This window comes from Sus scrofa, chromosome 6, assembly GCF_054392235.1.
Source record: "Sus scrofa isolate SSC_HxYL_T2T_F1_AM1 chromosome 6, Sscrofa_HxYL_maternal_Yorkshire_Landrace_v2.0, whole genome shotgun sequence".
NCBI lineage: Eukaryota > Metazoa > Chordata > Mammalia > Artiodactyla > Suidae > Sus > Sus scrofa.
Genome location: NC_139388.1, coordinates 74,788,535 through 74,807,034, shown reverse-complemented (window position 1 = coordinate 74,807,034; position 18,500 = coordinate 74,788,535). Strand labels below are relative to the sequence as shown.

At 43.6% G+C, this 18,500-nt stretch overlaps 2 protein-coding genes across 13 annotated transcripts in view; one reads left to right on the top strand and one right to left on the bottom strand.

The window, feature by feature from the left end:
* Positions 1-5,679, bottom strand: part of NMNAT1 (nicotinamide nucleotide adenylyltransferase 1) — a 40,401-nt gene extending 34,722 nt beyond the window's left edge. For 7 of the 12 annotated variants that reach the window (XR_014807020.1, XR_014807019.1, XR_014807018.1 and 4 more), the window contains exons 1-2: positions 5,650-5,679; positions 4,734-4,861 (exon numbers count right to left, since the gene is read on the bottom strand). The gene's annotated coding sequence lies outside the window, so the exon portion shown is untranslated. Of the gene's footprint in view, positions 1-4,733; positions 4,862-5,129; positions 5,323-5,412 lie in introns of all 12 variants that reach the window. The other 5 variants (XM_084962736.1, XM_084962734.1, XM_084962730.1 and 2 more) reach the window with 2 other exon arrangements.
* Positions 5,680-5,770: 91 nt separating this feature from the next.
* On the top strand, positions 5,771-16,266 carry LZIC (leucine zipper and CTNNBIP1 domain containing). Its single transcript, XM_084962737.1, has 8 exons — positions 5,771-5,808; positions 6,421-6,578; positions 9,349-9,457; positions 10,601-10,736; positions 11,062-11,160; positions 13,244-13,339; positions 13,506-13,587; positions 14,933-16,266. The coding sequence occupies exons 3-8, from the start codon at positions 9,357-9,359 to the stop codon at positions 14,989-14,991; spliced, it is 573 nt and encodes a 190-aa protein (XP_084818863.1). The 5' UTR covers positions 5,771-5,808; positions 6,421-6,578; positions 9,349-9,356; the 3' UTR covers positions 14,992-16,266.
* Positions 16,267-18,500: the final 2,234 nt, after the last annotated feature.

The following is an 18,500-nucleotide window of genomic DNA, read 5'->3' as shown; positions in this document are numbered from 1 at the left end:
CTTTTTTGTTTTTCTTTATGTATTTATCTATTTTTTTGGCTGTGCCCACTGTATGCAAAAATTCCTGGGCTAGAATCGAACCTGAGCCACAGCAGTGACAATGCTGGATCTTAACCACTAGGCCAACGGGGAGCTCCAAGGGAGGAGACATCTGATGTAAGTGACAGGATAGATGGTGTGCCACAAGTCAACAAAGAGAGTCCTGGAGGAAGCACAGGTTGGGAGGTGTGGAAGGAAGACACAGATGGACTACTGTTTCATGGATGCTGGATTTGAGGCATACACGTAACATCCAGGTCAGATATCCAGCAGGCAAGGGAAATAGACTAGAACCTGGAAGAAAAACCCAGAGACACTAAAGACTACCTTCAATGGGCTATTGTGGTTGAAAGGTGTTTTTTTGTTTTTTTTAGGGCCACACTCGAAGCATATGGAAGTTCCCAGGCTAGGAGTCAAATTGGAGCTGCAGCCACAGCAATGCAGGATCCGAGCCCCAACTGTGACCTACACCACAGCTTATAGCAACGCTGGATCCTTAACCCACCGCGCAAGGCCAGGGATCAAACCCACATCCTCATGGATACCAGTTGGGTTCATAATCCGCTGAGCCATAATGACAACTCCAAAAGTTGCTTTTTGGTTTTTTTTTTTTTTTCCTTTTTCCTTTTTAGGGTCGCACCTGCAGCATATGGAGGTTCCCAGGTTAGGGGTCAAATAGGAGCTGTAGCCACTGGCCTACACCACAGCCACAGCAATACCAGATCCAAGTCGAATCTTCGACCTACCCTACAGCTCATGGCAACGCTGGATCCTTAACCCACTGAGTGAGGACAGGGATCGAACCCACAACCTCATGGTTCCTAGTCAGATTTGTTTCCACTTAGCCACGATGGGAACTTCAGTTTTTTGTTTTTGCTTTTTAACCTAATTCTATTTCTTTTGAAGAACAGAATTAAAATGTTGGGAGGTTGCAGGAAAAGCACTATTAGGAAGTCACAAAACCTGCAGGAAAGCAAATAACTGATGGAGAAAGCTCCTTAAGGAGGCCATAAAAAAAGGATTTTAGATACCAATTAAGAGGACAGCTTAAAAATAATGAGGAGAGGAGTTCCCGTTGTGGCGCAGTGGTTAACGAATCCGACTAGGAACCATGAGGTTGCGGGTTCGGTCCCTGCCCTTGCTCAGTGGGTTAAGGATCCGGCGTTGCTGTGAGCTGTGGTGTAGGTTGCAGACGCGGCTCGGATCCCGCGTTGCTGTGGCTCTGGCATAGGCCGGAGGCTACAGCTCCGATTTGACCCCTAGCCTGGGAACCTCCATATGCCATGGGAGCGGCCCAAAGAAATAGCAAAGACAAAAAAATTAATTAATTAATTAAAAAAAAATAATAATGAGGAGAGGGGAGTTCCCATCGTAGCTCAGCAGTTAACGAACCTGACTAGCAACCATGATGACGAAGGTTCAATCCCTGGCCTCACTCAGTGGGCTAATGAGCTGTGGTGTAGGTCAGACATGGCTTAGATCCCACGTTGCTGTGGCTGTGGCACAGGCCAGCGACTACAGCTCCGATTCGATCCCTAGCCTGGGAACCTCCATATGCCACAGGTGTGGCCCTAAAAATAAAGTTAAAAAAATAATAATAATAATGTGGAGACATGAAAACATATGTCCACACAAAGAACTGTACAGTTTGGCTTCATATCTACTTGCCAAAAACTGGAAACAGCTCAAAGGTTAATCAAGAGGTGAATGAATAACAAATGAATGAATGAAGTTGGTATACTCATATAATGGGGCACTACTGAGCAATAAAAAGGAACAAACTACTGATCTAAACAACATGGATGAGTTTCAGAAACACTATTTTGAGTGAAAAAAGTCAATACAAAAAAGTACACACTGTACGATTTCAGTTATGTGAAATTCTAGAACAGACAGTTTAATCTATAATAACAGAAGGCAGAGGAGTTCCCATCATGGCCCAGCCGAAACGAATCTGACGAGGAACCATGAGGTTGCGGGTTTGATCCCTGGCCTCGCTCAGTGGGTTAAGGATCCGGTGTTGCCGTGAGCAGTGGTGTAGTTTGCAGACACGGCTAGGATCTGGCGTTGCTGTGGCTGTGGCGTAGGCTGGCGGCTACAACTCTGATTCGACCCCTAGCCTGGGAACCTCCATATGCCGTGGGTACAGCCCTAAAAAGACAAAATAACTAACTAACTAACTAATTAACTAACTAACAGAAGGCAGATCGGTGGTCACCTGAGGCTGGGAAGTTGACAGCAGAAGAGCAGAAAGCTTCAGGGCTCCTGCTATGGAATCGTGTGTGTGTGTGTGTGTGTGTGTGTGTGTGTGTGTGTGTGTGTGTGTGTGTGTGTGTGTGTGTGTGTGTGTGTGTGTGTGTGTGTGTGTGTGTGTTCCTCACTGAATGGCAATATACTCACTCATTCTCTTTGGATGGTCCTGTTATTTATAAATATCTGATTGTGCTGATTTAACCATAATGGTGATGATAACTTTAGCAACAGTAACACTGACTGAGTTCTTCCTGTTTGCCAAGCAATATACTAAGCACTCATGTGATCCTTACCACACGCCAATGAAGCAGGTACTATTAATATATCTTTTTTTTTTTAACAGATGAGGAAACTGAAGCTAAAAGAGGTTGATTAACTTGCTTGAGACTTCACAGCTCATGTAACACGCCTGACTCTAAACTCATGGTTTTTTTGGAGTGCCTGTCGTGGCTCGGCAGTTAACAAACCCGACTAGGATCCATGAGGATGTGGTTTCGACCTCTGGCCTGGCTCAGTGGGTTAAGGATCCAGCGTTGCCATGAGCTGTGCTGTAGGTCACAGACACAACTCGGATCCAGCACTGCTGTGGCTGTTGCGTAGGCCGGCAGCTACAGCTCCAACTGGACGCCTAGCCTGGGAACCTCCATATGCCGAGGGTACGGCCCTAAAAATAAATAAATAAACTCATGTTTTTCAATTTGTTTTTTTGTTTTTGCTATGTCCAAGGCAGGTAGAAGTTCCCAGGTCAGGGATCGAACTAACTTGCACCACAGTAGAGACCAGAGCTGCTTCAGTGACAATGCTGGATCCTTAACCCACTGCGCCACAAAGGAATTCCTAAAAGCTCATGCTCTTTTTTTCTTCTCTTTATTGCCACACCCGTGCCATATGGAAGTTCCTGGGCCAGGGATTGAATCTGAGTGATCCGAGCTGCAGCAATACTGGATTCTTTCCAGTTGGATTCCTAACCCACTGGGCCAAGACGGGAACTCCAAAAAGCTCATACGATTAACCATCACAAAAGACTTACAACAGTACAAGTTACCTACTATAGACATTTACAAGAGGTCCACAGGTGCAGAGAGCCTTTGGCTCCTGATACTTCTAGTCAGCTACTCCAGTTTCATCTGCCCCTGTATTTTCCCTATCTAGCTGGGGCAATTTGTTCCCTCTGGACTCCTACCCAAGTCCAAGTTAAAGTTTTCTAAATTCCTCCAGCTACCCAGCAGTAGTGATCTGATTTTCCACCTATGACTCCCAGTTCTGAGGTTACTTTCCCCAACGCTCTCTCTGTGTCTACCTACCTAACATTCATTCCTCTTTTCCCAATTTCTTCTCTTCCCTCCCCATCCTCTTTTTAGGCTTAGATTCTATCTTTGTTTGAGAACTTGAACCAAAACCAATTTCTCTTGCCTATGCACTAGGAATGCTTTTTCACTATCCATTAGCTTTAAACAAGAACCCAAAGGTATGTAAGAATACTCTCGGAATCTGAACTGCGGAATCAGATTAAGTTACCAAGAATGAAGAGCAGGTAAGCACGATGCTTGTACAGTGAGGCCTTTCCTCCACAGCTTCTAAGATTGCACGCACCCTCTAAAACCAACACAAATGCCTAAGTAGAACTCTGTATTATCACCATAAAAATTAGGGGAAGAACCCAGTGAGAAAATGTTTATTCAGCAAGTACTTCAAATGGTGAAAGAAGGATATTTTCCAGCTTTGTTGTATGTGGCACTGACCCTATTTGTCATTGAGATTTTGATATTCTACAAAAACATTTCCACACATAGTCACATTATCACTGCATATTTATATACTCCACTGTATATACATTATATACTTTGTATGTAAATCCATTGTGCATATATGTATATATATATATATACACATATGCACACACTGGAATGCTACTTAGCTATAAAAAAGAACAAAATAATGTCATCTGCAGCAACATGGATGGAACTAGAGATTATCATACGAAGTGAAATCAGAAAGAAAAGACACATACCATATACCACTTACACGTGGAATCTAACATACGACACAAATGAACCTATCTACGAATTAGAAACAGACTTAGAGAACAGACTTGCGGTTGCCAACAGGGAGGGGAATGGGAGAGGAACGGACTGGGAGTCTGGGGTTAGCAGATGCAAACTATTATTACACAGAACGGATAAACAGCAAAGTCCTACTGCATAGCACAGGGAACTATACTCAATATCTGAAACAAACCAGAATGGAAAAGAATATAAAAAACAATGCATACATACATTATGTACATATAAAACGGAATGACCTTGCTGTCCAGCAGAAATTAACACATTGTAAATCAACTATACTTCGATAAAAATTATCTAAACTTAAGAGGCTTGCTTGATACACAATATATTTACCACTTGTTAACAATAACAAAAAAATACGTAACAGCCACTTACTTTTACAAAGGAAATTCTATGAATCTGAATAGTTTTGCACAGTAGGCCATTGGAACCATTCCAACTTGTGTGTCAACTTCTCTTCTGTGTTGGACTTAGAACTGCGATTTCACAACCAAATTGTAACTCTGAAAAACAATTTATGGTGATAAATAAGAATTTCTATGATTGGACAGAAATGACAAATAATTCATTCTGGTGGAGTTCTGTGGTGATCTAGGAAGTGTGTCCTGGGTGGCTGAGTTAAAATTAACTTTATTTTTATTTCTGGCCAGGCTCCTGGGCCTGTGGAAGTTCCTGGGCCAGGAATCAACCCCTGCCACAGCAGTGACTATGCCAGATCTTTAACCCACTGAGCCACCAGGGAATTCCTAGAATTAACTTTAAAGACAACACCTGTTTAACAATTTCGCTGTAAACCCTGAGGTTGTCTTGTGGACTAATGACTTCAAGGAGCTGGGCTGGGAACATGTGAAAACAATTTCCACCTAACTTCTGAGTAACTTTTAGAATGTTGCCCAACGGCTCGCAGTCTCCTTTCCAAGACGAATTGGTGTCAAACTGCTTCGTAATCCAGTCTTTCACAGACCTGGAAAAAAGGATTTGCGGGAAAAAGGGGAAGTGCCTCGCCCCCCTCACTTCTGCCCAAGAAGGAGTTTTTCCCCCAGGGTGAATTCACCTGTTCCAAAGGCCAGAGGCAACTTTACCGAGATTTTTGGTTCTACAGAGAAAATTCTAAAGGAAGGGACAAGACTCCCAGCCTCAAACTTGATTGAGACCTTGCTTCGGGGACGGCTGCATTTGACCCTCAAAAACCCCACCATCTTGGACTCCCTTGCACTTGCGATTTTAAAAAGGAGTCCTTGGCTGACTCCCCCAGAGCCCGGTTTGTCAGGGTCTCCGGGTAGGGGCTTACCACGCTACTGGCCCGAGTCCTCCGGGAGACAGTCCGCAACCCGGATACCAGTGACGGTAACACTCGTAGCCGCGCCCTCATTGGCTCCAGGCGGTCGGAAGTGCGTGCGTTTGGCGGAAGTGCTTCACCTGCACGCGTCCGCGGGGCCCGGACCCTCAGGTAGGCGGGGCCCCTGGCTGTGAACTCTCGGACCAGGCGTGGTGGGCGGAGGCGGAGAGGGGACCCCGAGGGGGTGGTTCGGGTTCTGGTCTGGGAAGACCGAAGAGCTTTGGGGGCGCCGGGATCCCGGCGACGCCTGGGAGCAACCAGGCCTAGTCGACCCGGCCGCCGCCAGTCCCAAGTGCGGGAGCTTCAGGTTCCCTGGTGGGAGATGGAATTTGGGGCGGTGGCCGGAGCTGCTGCCTGACCCCGTCCGGAAGGTCGAGGTTCAGAAGCCGCTCACTTCCAGCCAGGAAAACGTGTGCGCTCCACCTTTATCTTTTTCGTGCTTCTGGGTTTGACAGCTTCCCTCAAGGCAGTTTAGGGTGCGGCGTTTTCCTCAGTAACGCACTCGGTCTCACCAGGAAAAGCCTCAAAGACTGCCCGCACAGTCAGAAGGAAAGCGGATTTCACCCTCTCCTCCACACCTGCCCCCTGCTCCTACGATGTCTCCCTAGGAGCCGGAAAGAGAGGGTGCAGTCGCAGGCCGCCCAAGTGGAAGTTTTCCGAACTGCTTTAGGCCACGTTTATATATAGTGAATAAAACTGCTTGTCAATTGTTCCCTTTTCCAGCCAGCTCCACCCTCAGGTGGTTTGAACTTTGAACTTCTTGCCCTGATGAACAGTTTCGCGTTCCTCAAGTTTATAACACTTGAAACTACAAGAACTGGCGGTTTTATGCAGTTTGAGACCAGTCAGCACTAAGCAGAGTTCGGAGTGCTAAGAGAAAGGTGAGCGTGAATGAGTACCTTCCACTCCAGAGTACAGTTTGGGGGAGTAATTTGGCTGTTTGCGTAAAAGGTGCACCACCTTTGTTGAATACTAGGTGGTGCCCGCGAGTTAATCTTTATAGGACGAATCTCAACTAATGTAGCACTAGGTTAAGATTCTTAAAAGGGTTTTGTTGTTGTTGTTTTTTTTTTTTTTTTTTTTTTAAGGAGTTCCCTAGTCGCTCAGTGAGTTAAGGATCTGGCATTATCACTGCTGTGGCTCAGGTCACTGCTGTGGCAGCGGGTTCCATCCCTGGCCCCTGGAACTTCCTTCTGGTGTGGGTGCGACCAAAAAACCCCCAATACAAAACCAAAGTGTCTCTTTCTTCCCTGAAGTTCGTTTAGACAAGGTTAATCTTAAAATATGTTGTACCTTTATACATATCAAATACCTAGTCTGAACTAAATGCTGATTAGGCTAAGAAAGGAATGAGACTCATTTTCTGCTCTCATTTTACAGTCTGGAGAGGAAAACAGACAAACAATAAGCTATAATGAATCACATATAATTCAAGGCAGACATAGTGCTAAATAGAGAATAAGATGTAGGATGCAGGAGTTCCCACTGTGGCTCAGTGGTTAACGAATCTGACTAGGAACCATTAGGTTTCAGGTTCAATCCCTGGCCTTGCTCGGTGGGCTGGGGATCCAGCATTGCCGTGGGCTGTGGTGTAGGTCACAGGTGCGGTTCAGATCCCACATTGCTGCTCCCGTGGTGTAGGCCAGCAGCTACTGCTCCCGTTAGACCCCTAGCCTGGGAACCTCCATATGCCACAGGTGCAGCCCTGGAAAAAACAAAAAGACAAAAAAAAAAAAAAAAAAAAGATGTAGGATGCAGTGGAAGAAGCAAGCAATATGCAGCCTTGCTCAGTAGGTTAAGGATCTGGCATTGCCATGAGCTGTGGTGTAGGCTGCAGATGCAGCTTGGATCTGGCATTGCTGAGACTGTGGTATAGGCTGGCAGCTACAGCTCTGATTCAACCCCTAGCCTGGGAACCTCCATATGCGGAGGATGTGGCCTGGAACCTCCATATGCGGAGGATGTGGCCTGGCATTGCTGAGACTGTGGTGTAGGCCGGCAGCTACAGCTCTGATTCAACCCCTAGCCTGGGAACCTCCATATGCGGAGGATGTGGCCCTAAAAAGCAGAAAAAAAAAAAAAAAAAGGTTCATGGGAGTTCCCATTGTAGTTCAGTGGTAATGAATGTGATGAAGGATCCATGAGGATGAAGGTTCTATCCCTGGCCTCACTCAGTGGGTTAAGCATCCGGCGTTCCCCTGAGCTTCAGTGTATGTTTCCATGATGTAGCTCGGATCTAGTGTGGCTGTGGCTGTGATTTAGGCCCAGAGCTGCAGTTCCAGTTTGACCCCAGCTTGGAAACTTCCAAATGCATGGTTGTGGCCCTAAAAAAGCCAAAAAAAAAAAAAAAAAGGTTGTTCATGACCACAAGTCAGTAGGTAAATGGATGTAAAGGCCAACAAGAGGAGTTCCCATTGTGGTGCAGCGGAAATGAATCCAACCAGTATCCATGAGGATGTGGGTTTGATCCCTGGCATTGCTCAGTGGGTTGGGGATCTAGCATTGTGCTGTAGGTCACAGCTGTAGCTCCAATTTGACCCCTAGCCTGGAAACTTCCATATGCCTCAAGTATGGCCCTAAAAAGCAAAAAGGAAGGGTCAACAAGGTAATACTAAGTATTCTGAGTCCTGGAGTATGTGTACTTATTAATGAAAAAGAGGAGTTCCCGTTGTGGCTCAGCAGTAACAAATCAGACTAGCATCCATGAGGATGCAAGTTCAATCCCTGGCCCAGCTCAGTGGGTTAAGGATCCGGCGTTGCCCTGAGCTGTGGTATAGGTTGCAGACACGGATCAGATCTGTTATTGCTGTGTCTCTGGCTTAGGCCGGCAACTACTGCTCTGATTTGACCCCTAGCCTGGGAATTTCCACATACTTTGGGTACAGCCCAGAAAAGACCAAAGAAAAAAGGGAATAAAAATGCATCTTAAGTCACACCCAACCTATTTCCTTTTAAACCTGTATTTTGATCTCTTGATGTTTTGGGTTTTTTTTTTTTTTTTTTTTTTTTGGCCTGTGCCTGAGACATGTGGAAGTTCCTGAGCCAGGGTAGAAACCCATGCCTCAGCTGCAGCTTGCACCACAGCTGCAGCAATGCTGGATCCTTAACCTGCTGAATCATAAGGGAGCTCCCATCTGTCAAATATGTTTAAGATAGACCAATAGTAAAGACTTCTAATTAATTTATCAAGTTTAAGAAACCTGACAGGCATTCTTTTAGGGTGTTTTCACTAGATGAGAACTTTCATATCTAAATTGAGATTTTATTTGTGCAATTATCCTCCCCACACCTATAGCTCAGAAAGAGTATAGCCTACTTTAACTTGCACTGCTATATTGGGTCATTTTAAATAACCAATAGGGAGTTCCCATCGTGGCACAGTGGAAACAAATCTGACTATCATCCATGAGGATGCAAGTTCAATCCCTGGCCTCTCTCAGTGGTTAAGGATCTGAAGTTGCCATGAGCTGTGATGTAGGTTGCAGACACAGCTTGGATCTGGCATTGCTGTGGTTGTGGTATGGGCCAGCAGCTACAGCACAAATTCGACCCCTAGCTTGGGAACCTCCATATGCAGTGTGTGCAGCCCTAAAAAGCAAAAAATAAATAAAAACCAATATATACTATATGTGGGTTTATTGTTCTATATAGAGCTTAAAATGGCTTCCAGAGGAAAGACAGAGACAAGCAAATTAAAGCAGAATTTAGAAGAGCAGTTGGATAGACTAATGCAGCAGTTACAAGACCTGGAGGAATGCAGGTAATGGTATAATTGTATGCTGCTGTGCTGTAAAATGGCTTTTTTCTACATCTAGGTTATAAGCTCCATGTGTGCAGGCCCATGTGTGATTTTGGCTCCTCTGTAGTGTTCACATGCTTTGTCTACTGGAGAACTAAATTCAGTGCAGGCTTTGGAGGTATAAAGGCTAGAATATGAAAGCCTTCAGATTAATTACAAAGTAAGGTTGGACTTGGGCAAAATGCTTAACCACCTTAAGTTTCCATTTCCTCAAATGTGAAGTGGAAATAACAACACCTACCTGGTCTTCAGTGTTAGAAGTGGCCCTGCCTGGCCTCAAGCTGAGAAGGTACTGCTTGAACTTCTGCTATGCGTTTTCAGCCTTAACTGCTCAGAGAACTGAGACTGCTTTTGCCTTTTTAATAACCTTGAAAGATTGTTGTAAATATTACAGACAAAGGGACCAACACAATGCTTGGCCAAAGGAGGCACTGGATAAATGTTAGCTGTTTTTATAGTAAATGTTTAATAAATGGCTTGTTTGGTGAATAAAAATAGCGTCTTACTCAGATGGCAAGTACTGAATTGCTGTTGTATTTCATGGTGTATAACGCTTTACCTACCATTAATGATAATGATGATAATAATAACAGCTATTTTTTAAGTACCTATTACACGCCACGTACATTCCCTATTTAATTTAATGCTCGTGGCAACCCTATAAGGTGGGTGCTATCATTATATGCAGCTTATAGATTAAAAAACTGAGACTTGGCTATTTTAAATATCTTGCCCAAGGTTATACCATTGTTTCAGAACTACTTAAAAGGAAGTTATTATGTGGTTTGTTAAATACCTTATTTTGGTTAAAAAAAATTTAATTGTTAAAGTAACCACATTTCAAGAAAACACTCAAACTGATATCAAAACACATCCATCATTAGTATTTTGATATTTCCTTAAAATAGGGTTGTGATGATCGTTTTACAACTATAAATTAACAAAATTCAAAAAAGAGTATTTTGATATTTCCTTTCAGTCTTTTTTCCCCAGCATGTGTGTGTGTGTGTGTGTGTGTATCTAGTATTAGTGTACACATACTAAGATTGCCTTTTTGTCACTTGGAACTCTTTATTTTTCTATATTATGTTCATTGTACTTCAGAGAAGAACTTGATACAGATGAATACGAAGAAACCAAAAAGGAAACTTTGGAGCAACTAAGTGAATTTAATGATTCACTGAAGAAAATTATGTCTGGAAATATGACTTTGGTAGATGAACTAAGTGGAATGCAGCTGGTAAGAATAATGTACTTAAATCAGTGACACAGCCCCCCCCCCGCCACCCCGTAAGTGTATTTAGGACAGAAAGTGTACCCTTTTGGGGGTTTAACTTCTAGAGGAATGTCTGCTTACGGATAAAACATCATCTGCTTTCGTATCTTCATCTAGTTATGTATTTGGCTCCAGTGACAAGCATAGAAGTAGCACATGGAAACTAAAGTTGTAACGGTGTTTGATGAACAAAGAAGATGTATTAACAATTCAAGACCCATCAGTCATATATTCTAATATCTAACTTGTTGGAATATTTCTGTTAGTTTTCACCTTTTTTGATTTCTAGGCTATCCAGGCAGCTATCAGCCAGGCCTTTAAAACTCCAGAGGTCATCAGATTGTTTGCAAAGAAACAACCAGGTCAGCTTCGGACAAGGTTAGCAGAGGTAAAGTTCTTTAAATTGATCCAATCACTGTGTGTATTTATTTTCTCAGCCCGAGAATTTTCTCATTATGTTATTCTGAAGTTTAAAAATTGATCAGTTGAAAATGCACAAGAGTTCTCATTGTGGCTCAGCAGTAAAGAACCTGACTAATATATAGGAGGATGCGGGTTCAGTCCCTGGCCTCGCTCAGTGGGTTAAGGATCCAGTGTTGCTGCAAGCTGCAGTGTAGGTCATGGATGTAGCTCAGATCTGGCTGTGGTATAGGCCAGCAGCTGCAGCTCCAATTCGGCCCCTAGCCTGGGAACCTACATATGCCATGGGTGTGGCCCTAAAAAGACAAAAAAAAGAAAAAAAAATCCGAAGAGTGAACCTTAATGTAAAGCATGGGCTTTGGGTGATGATGATGTGTCAGTGCAGGTTCATCCACTGGAATAAATGATATTTATAATGGGGAGACTATGCACAAGTTGGGGCAGAGGGCATATGGGAAATCTCCATCCCTTTCACTCAATTTACCTTGAACCTAAAACTGCTTCAAAAATAGTCTATTAAAAAAAAAAATTGGTCAGTCGATTTTAGAGCCACAACCCACAGTTTTCTGACAGAATTAGTTCTTTGAACAGTTATTGGTGGTAGTAAATGTAGTGGTTTAAACAGCATATAGCTGGACCCATGCTAGTCCCCCTTCCGCTAGGATGCTGCATTTAAGGTTTTACTCTTTTCTAATGGAGCCCTGAATTGAAATCCCATCTAGTTGTCACTAGCAGCAATGCTTTATATGCATGTGTGGGCTTTCCCATCAAAGAATTTCAAACATCTTCATAAACCTGGTATTTCAGAAAGTCTGTGTATAGACATGAATATAATTAAGACATTAGTAAGTTGTTGGCAGCCACTCATAACTTAGTAGCACAGCGGTTAAGAGCATGGACTTGGGTCAAACTGGCTGGATTTGTACCACTGCTGTATTATGGATATATATGTGACATGGGGAGAGTTATTTTCTTCAGCCTCTTTGTGCCTTTTTACATATCTATAAAAAGGCAGTAGTGATAGTCCCTGCTTCTTATGGTGGTTATGAGGTTTTAACAGAGTAATATGTGTAAAGCTCATGGAATAGTATTAAGGCATAGGACACACCATCAGTGTTTCTGGTGGTAGAGGTGACATTTAATCAGAGTTCCAGAATATCTGCTACCATTTATTCAAGCCTATAGACCACACTTCAGTTTAATGAAATAGAGTTCTTAGAGGCTAGTTCCTATTTAAAGGACGGTCTTGACCTACTAATTTCTCGGTAGAATTTATAACTAAGACAGTGGTTTGATCAGCATCAAGATTTATTAGAACTTTGTAGTAGCATTTCCCTCATGTTTGCCCTGAATTGTTCCTTTTTTTTTTTTTTGTCTTTTTAGAGCCAACCAGTGGTATACGGAGGATCCCAGCCAGGTGAGGGGTGGAATCAGAGCTGTAGCTGCTGGCCTACGCCGCAGCCATAGCAATGCCAGGTCTGAGCCACATCTTCGACCTACACTGCAGCTCTCAGCAACCCTGGATCCTTAACCCACTGAGTGAGGCCAGGGATCGAACCTGCGTCCTCATGGATGCTAGTCAGATACCTTTCCGCTGAGCCAGGAACGGAACTCCAAATTGTTCTTTTTTTATTTCTTCTTTTTTTTCTTCTTCTTTCTTTTTAGGGCCATACCCGCAGCATATGGAGGTTCCCAGGCTAAGGGTGAATCGGAGCTGTAGCTATCAGTCTACACCACAGCCACAGCAATGCCAGAACGGAGCTGTGTCTGTGACCTCCACTATAGCTCACAGCAACACTGTGATCCTTAACCCACTGATTGAGGCCAGGGATCAAACCCACATCCTCAAGGATACTAGCTGGGTTCATTTCCGCTGAGCCACAGCAGGAACTCTATGCCTTGAATTGTTTCCATAATTCTTTGTAATAATCAGCTAGAGAACCTTCTTTTTTTTTTTTTTTTTTTCCAAAGAAGTAGACCTGAAAAGCTGGATTTTATGCAAGGAATGTTTTTCATTTAAATTCCATATGCTTTTCATTCATCTATTATAGATGGATAGAGATCTCATGGTTGGGAAGCTGGAAAGAGACCTGTATACGCAACAGAAAGTGGAGATACTAACAGCTCTCAGGAAACTCGGAGAGAAGGTACCTGTATTTCATTTAATGTATTAGGTACAAAGAAAAAGTGTGAAGTATTTGGTATAAAACTTCTTGATCTGTGCTCTAGTTTGTGGTCTCAAGACATTCTTAACAGTGGTCGATAGAACCGTTTGTTAACCTTTGACCGCCGGGCTTTGTTCTGTTTGTCTAGCTGACTGCAGACGATGAGGCCTTCTTGGCAGCAAACGCAGGTGCTATACTCAGCCAGTTTGAGAAGGTCTCTACAGACCTTGGTGAGTACCCTCGTAGTTCTGAAGGCCAGACCTGAATTACTGCTCCAGAGTGACAGGTGGCACAGGTGACAGGAAAGGATGGCCTCTTCCTTAAGTTTAGGAGTGAAGTCAAGAATTGTTTTCTTTATTTTTTTTTAATTTATTTATTTTTTTATTTTCCCACTGTACAGCAAGAATTGTTTTCTTTATAAACCTCTTTTAATAGGTTTATTTCCCAATACTTTTTAATTAAAAATGATCAAATTGGAGTTCTCGTCATGGCGCAGTGGTTAACGAATCCGACTAGGAACCATGAGGTTGCGGGTTCGGTCCCTGCCCTTGCTCAGTGGGTTAAGGATCCGGCGTTGCCGTGATCTGTGGTGTAGGTTGCAGACGCGGCTCGGATCCCGCGTTGCTGTGGCTCTGGCGTAGGCCGGTGGCTACACCTCCAATTCAACCCCTAGCCTGGGAACCTCCATATGCCGCGGGAGCGGCCCAAGAAATAGCAACAACAACAACAACAACAACAACAACAACAAAAAGACAAAAAAAAGACAAAAAAAAAAATGATCAAATTGTGAAGTCCCTGTTGTGGCCCAAATCCAGCTAGGAACCTTGAGGTAGTGGGTTCGATCCCTGGGCTTGAACAGTGGGTTAAGGATCCGGTGTTGCCATGAGCTGTGGTGTAGGTCAAAGATGCGGCGTGGATATGGCTTTGCTGTGGCTTTGGCATAGGTTAGCAGCTACAGCTCTGATTAGACCTCTAGCCTGGGAATCTCCATATTCCTCGAGTGCAGCCCTAAAAAGACAAAAAAAAAAAAAAAAAAAAAAAGGAGTTCCCATCATGGCGCAGCAAAAACAGATTCAGCTGGGAACAATGAGGTGGTGGATTTGGTCCCTGGCCTCTCTCAGTGGGTTAAGGATCCGGTGTTGCCAAGAGCTGTGGTGTAGGTCGCAGACGCAGCTCGGATCGGGCATTTCCGTGGTTATGGTGTAGGCCAGTGGCTGCTGCTCCGATTGGACCCCTAGCCTGGGAACCTCCATGTGCAGCAGGTATGGCCCTAAAAAGAAAAAAGACAAAAAAAGAGAAAAAAGACGAAAAAAAAGTACACTAAAACTTTACGTGTTCTCTTTCACACCTAGTGGAGTAAGTGTTTGTAATCAGTAAATCACCCTGTGTGGCTGAATTGTTCATGCAGGGAAGGAAATTGGGATGGCAGGGGCAAGGTTAAGGAAAGTGCACTGATAATGGAAGCTCGTTTTATTTTCTGTTTTAACGTCTATGTGATAGATTGTCCTCTCTTTACCCGGAACTGTAAATGCATTTGGAATGACATTTTTGTTTATTATGTGTCTCTCTCCTTAGGCTCTGGAGACAAAGTTCTTGCTTTGGCAAGTTTTGAGGTTGAAAAAACAAAAAAATGACATGGTGTGAAAGCTGGGGACGTTGATCTTGTTCTCGTTGTAAATGCATTTTTCTTCTGGGGATTTTGAGTCATTGCAAAGAAGTCAAGAGATTCATGAAATGTATTAATCACCTAAACAAAGGCGTCAGAAAAAATACTTGTAGCTTCTGTTCCTGCCCTTCATCATCGTGCTTTGTGCAGAGTTACCTGCCTCAGTGATCCTCGACCTGTTGAGATGAGATGGACTCATTGGACCGTGTTCGTTATGGTTTGTCTGTTCAAGAGAGAGAAGACGGGACACTTGCCCTGCCTGCTTTTTGTTAGGGTTCCTTGTTTGAAGCGCTGGTGGTAAATGAGAAGATGTGACCCGGCCATGCTTTTCTGCTGGTGATTTATCCCCACTCCTTGGAGTAAGTAGTGTGGCAACATCTGCAGACCTCGTAGGCGTTTGTAGCATCTTAGAGTTCTAAGTGATCTTAGAAATCGTTGTCATTTTACAAATGAGGAAAGTGAGGCTCAGAAAGAGCCAGGGACTTGTTTTGAGTCACATTAGAGACAGAGCCGGGGATAAGACCCGGCTGTCCTCTCAGTTTAGTGTCCGCTGAGTTTTAGGTCTTTATCTTGTACTGCTTTTAAAACATAATTAACACATATTTGTGCAAGTCCGTGTTTCCGAAATGTCCGTGTCCCAACAGAAAGTTGTCACCGAGGGACCATTCCCCAGCCTCTGTATGAATGGTGCCCATTGTATCTCGAGTTTTGAGCTTGGAACAATGGGAGCCCTGTTGAGAGTCCCCTGAAGTAACTCAGCCTCCTGCGTTGTTTCACCAGGGGAGCAATTGGAAATGGCAGCCGAGGCCCCCGTGTATGTGACCTCTTTGCTAAAAACCAGAGGGTGGTGACTGTTAACTACTATTTTCACTTCAGTTTTCTGAAAAACCCAGAGAAAGTTGTAAAGAAAAGCTAGTTTCTCTCCTGAGTGTTTACGGCTCTTTGCATGTTCAAATATATAGATTTCCCTGTGTGCGTGTATGTTGGCTTACCTCCTAGACTTTGGCCACTTTGTATTCGTTCATGTTTTTCTCAGTATTCCTTTTCTTTGCGTTTTATACAAATTAAAAACATTTTTAAAGCTTCTTATATACTGTAAAATCTACTAGGTGCTCTGCAAACTGGACAGATTAGGGGACCTCAGCTACATCAATGCCTTATTCGGAACTTGTAACAGGTAATTTTTTTATACATTGGTTTGTGATGGTCGAAAGCTCATTAAATTGTGACAAACTAAGAAAAAGCAAATTGCCTGTTATTCAGCTAGGGCTTTGTGGTCAAATCATCATTATTGCATTATTCTGTGTGTTTTTAAAAATCAAAGTGAAATTCACATGATACAAAATTCACCTTTTTCTTTTTTTTTTTGGCTGTGCCCACGGCATGGGGAAGTTCCCTACTAGGGATTGAACCCCTATCACAGCTGCAGCCCAAGCCACCGCAGTGACACCACATCCTTAACTTAATGCACCACAAGGGAACTCGTAAAATTCACCTTTTTTTTTTTTTTTTTTTTTTTTTTGTCTTTTTAGGGCCTCACCCACGGCATATGGAGGTTCCCAGGCTAGGGGTCTAATCAGAGCTGTAGCCGCCAGCCTATACCACAACCACAGCAACGCCAGATCCAAAGCCGAATCTGCAACTTACACCATGGCTCACGGCAACACCGGATCCTTCACCCACTGAGCAAGGCCAGGGATCAAACCTGCAACCTCATGGTTCCCAGTCGGATTCGTTTCCGCTGCCCCACGACGGGAACTCCCACATTCACCCTTTTAAAGTGTGCCCTTCAGTACCTTCACCTTGCCGTGCAATGATCACCATTATCTAGTTCCAAGACATTTTCATCACAGCCAAAGGACACCCCGTATTTATTAAGCAGCCATTCTTTCTCCTCCCAGCCCTCCAGCAACCACGAATCTACTTTCTTTCTGTATTGACTTAGCTATCCTGGGCATTTGCTGTAAATGGAATCATATAGTTTATGACCTTTTGTGTCTGTCTCATTTCACTTAGCATAATATTTGTGAGGTTAATCCACACTGTAGCATGTATAGTACTTCATTCGTTTTAATGGCTGAAAACATTGCCTTTCGTGGGTACCACATTGTGTTTATCCATTTATCTCTTGATGAGCATTTAGGCTTTTCTCACTTTTTGGCTATTGTGAATAGTGCTGCTATTATGAACATTTGTGCATAAGTATTTGTTTAAATACCTGTTTTCATTTCCTGGAGTGTATACCTATACCTAGAAATGGAATTGCTGGGTTTTTTTTTAAATCCATTCCAAGATTCCCTTTTCCTTTCCAGTAGTATCAGGACAGGAAAAATTAGGAATATTTTGTGTATTTGAAAAGAGCCTAGATAAATCTGTAGTCAATTTTGGTTTCCCTTAAATTTTCTAAAGCCAACCTCAGTGAAATATTTTGTGATTAATCACATTAATGTATTCATTTTGTGAGTAACGACTAGTACTCAATTTAAAATTAATCCTCCTAGGAGTTCCCGTCATGGCGCAGCGGTTAACAAATCCGACTAGGAACCATGAGGTTGCGGGTTCGGTCCCTGCCCTTGCTCAGTGGGTTAACGATCCGGCGTTGCCGTGGCTCTGGTGTAGGCCAGTGGCTATAGCTCCGATTCGACCCCTAGCCTGGGAACCTCCATATGCCGCAGGAAGCGGCCCAAGAAATGGCAAAAAGACAAAAATAAATAAATAAATAAATAAATAATAAAATTAATCCTCCTAGAGTTCGCATCTTGGCTCAGCTCAGCGGATTACGAACTCAACTAGTATCCATGAGGATGCGGGTTTGATCCCTGGCCTCGCTCAGTGGGCTAAGGATCCGGCATTGCCATGAGCTGCGGTGTAGGTCAAAGATGCTGCTTGGATCCTGCGTTGCTGTAGCTGTGTTGTAGGCCAGCGGCTACAGCTCCGATTTGACCCCTAGCCTGGGGACCTCCATATGCCACGGGTGTGACCCTAAAAAGCAAAAAATAAATAAATAAAAATAAAATGGTGGGTTAAACATCCAGCATTGCTGTGAGCTGTGGTGTAAGCCAGCAGCTGCAGCTCCAATTCGACCCCTAGCCTGGGAACTTCCATGTGCTGCAGGTGTGGCCCTGAAAAGCAAAAAAAGTAATTAATTAATCTTCCTTGTAAAGCAACTGTACTTCAATAAAACTTTAAAAAATGAAAAAATTCACGTTCCATTCAAAGCGGCCAAGTTTGCAGGGCCTCGCAGGACACTGTCAATCATGTGACCTTTGGCAGGTTGTTTGAGCTTTTGAGCCTCATTTTCCTCTTCTGTTCAATGGGGATAATAAGAGCTACCTATTAGGTAGGACGCCTGTGCATCTCCCTTTCTTCCTTAATGTAGGAAGAGGTTTTGCATCAGAGCTCATCCACCATTTTTCAACAGTTCTTTCAAAGGCCACACGATGTCTTCCCCCACCCCCACAAATTTGGTATTTAATT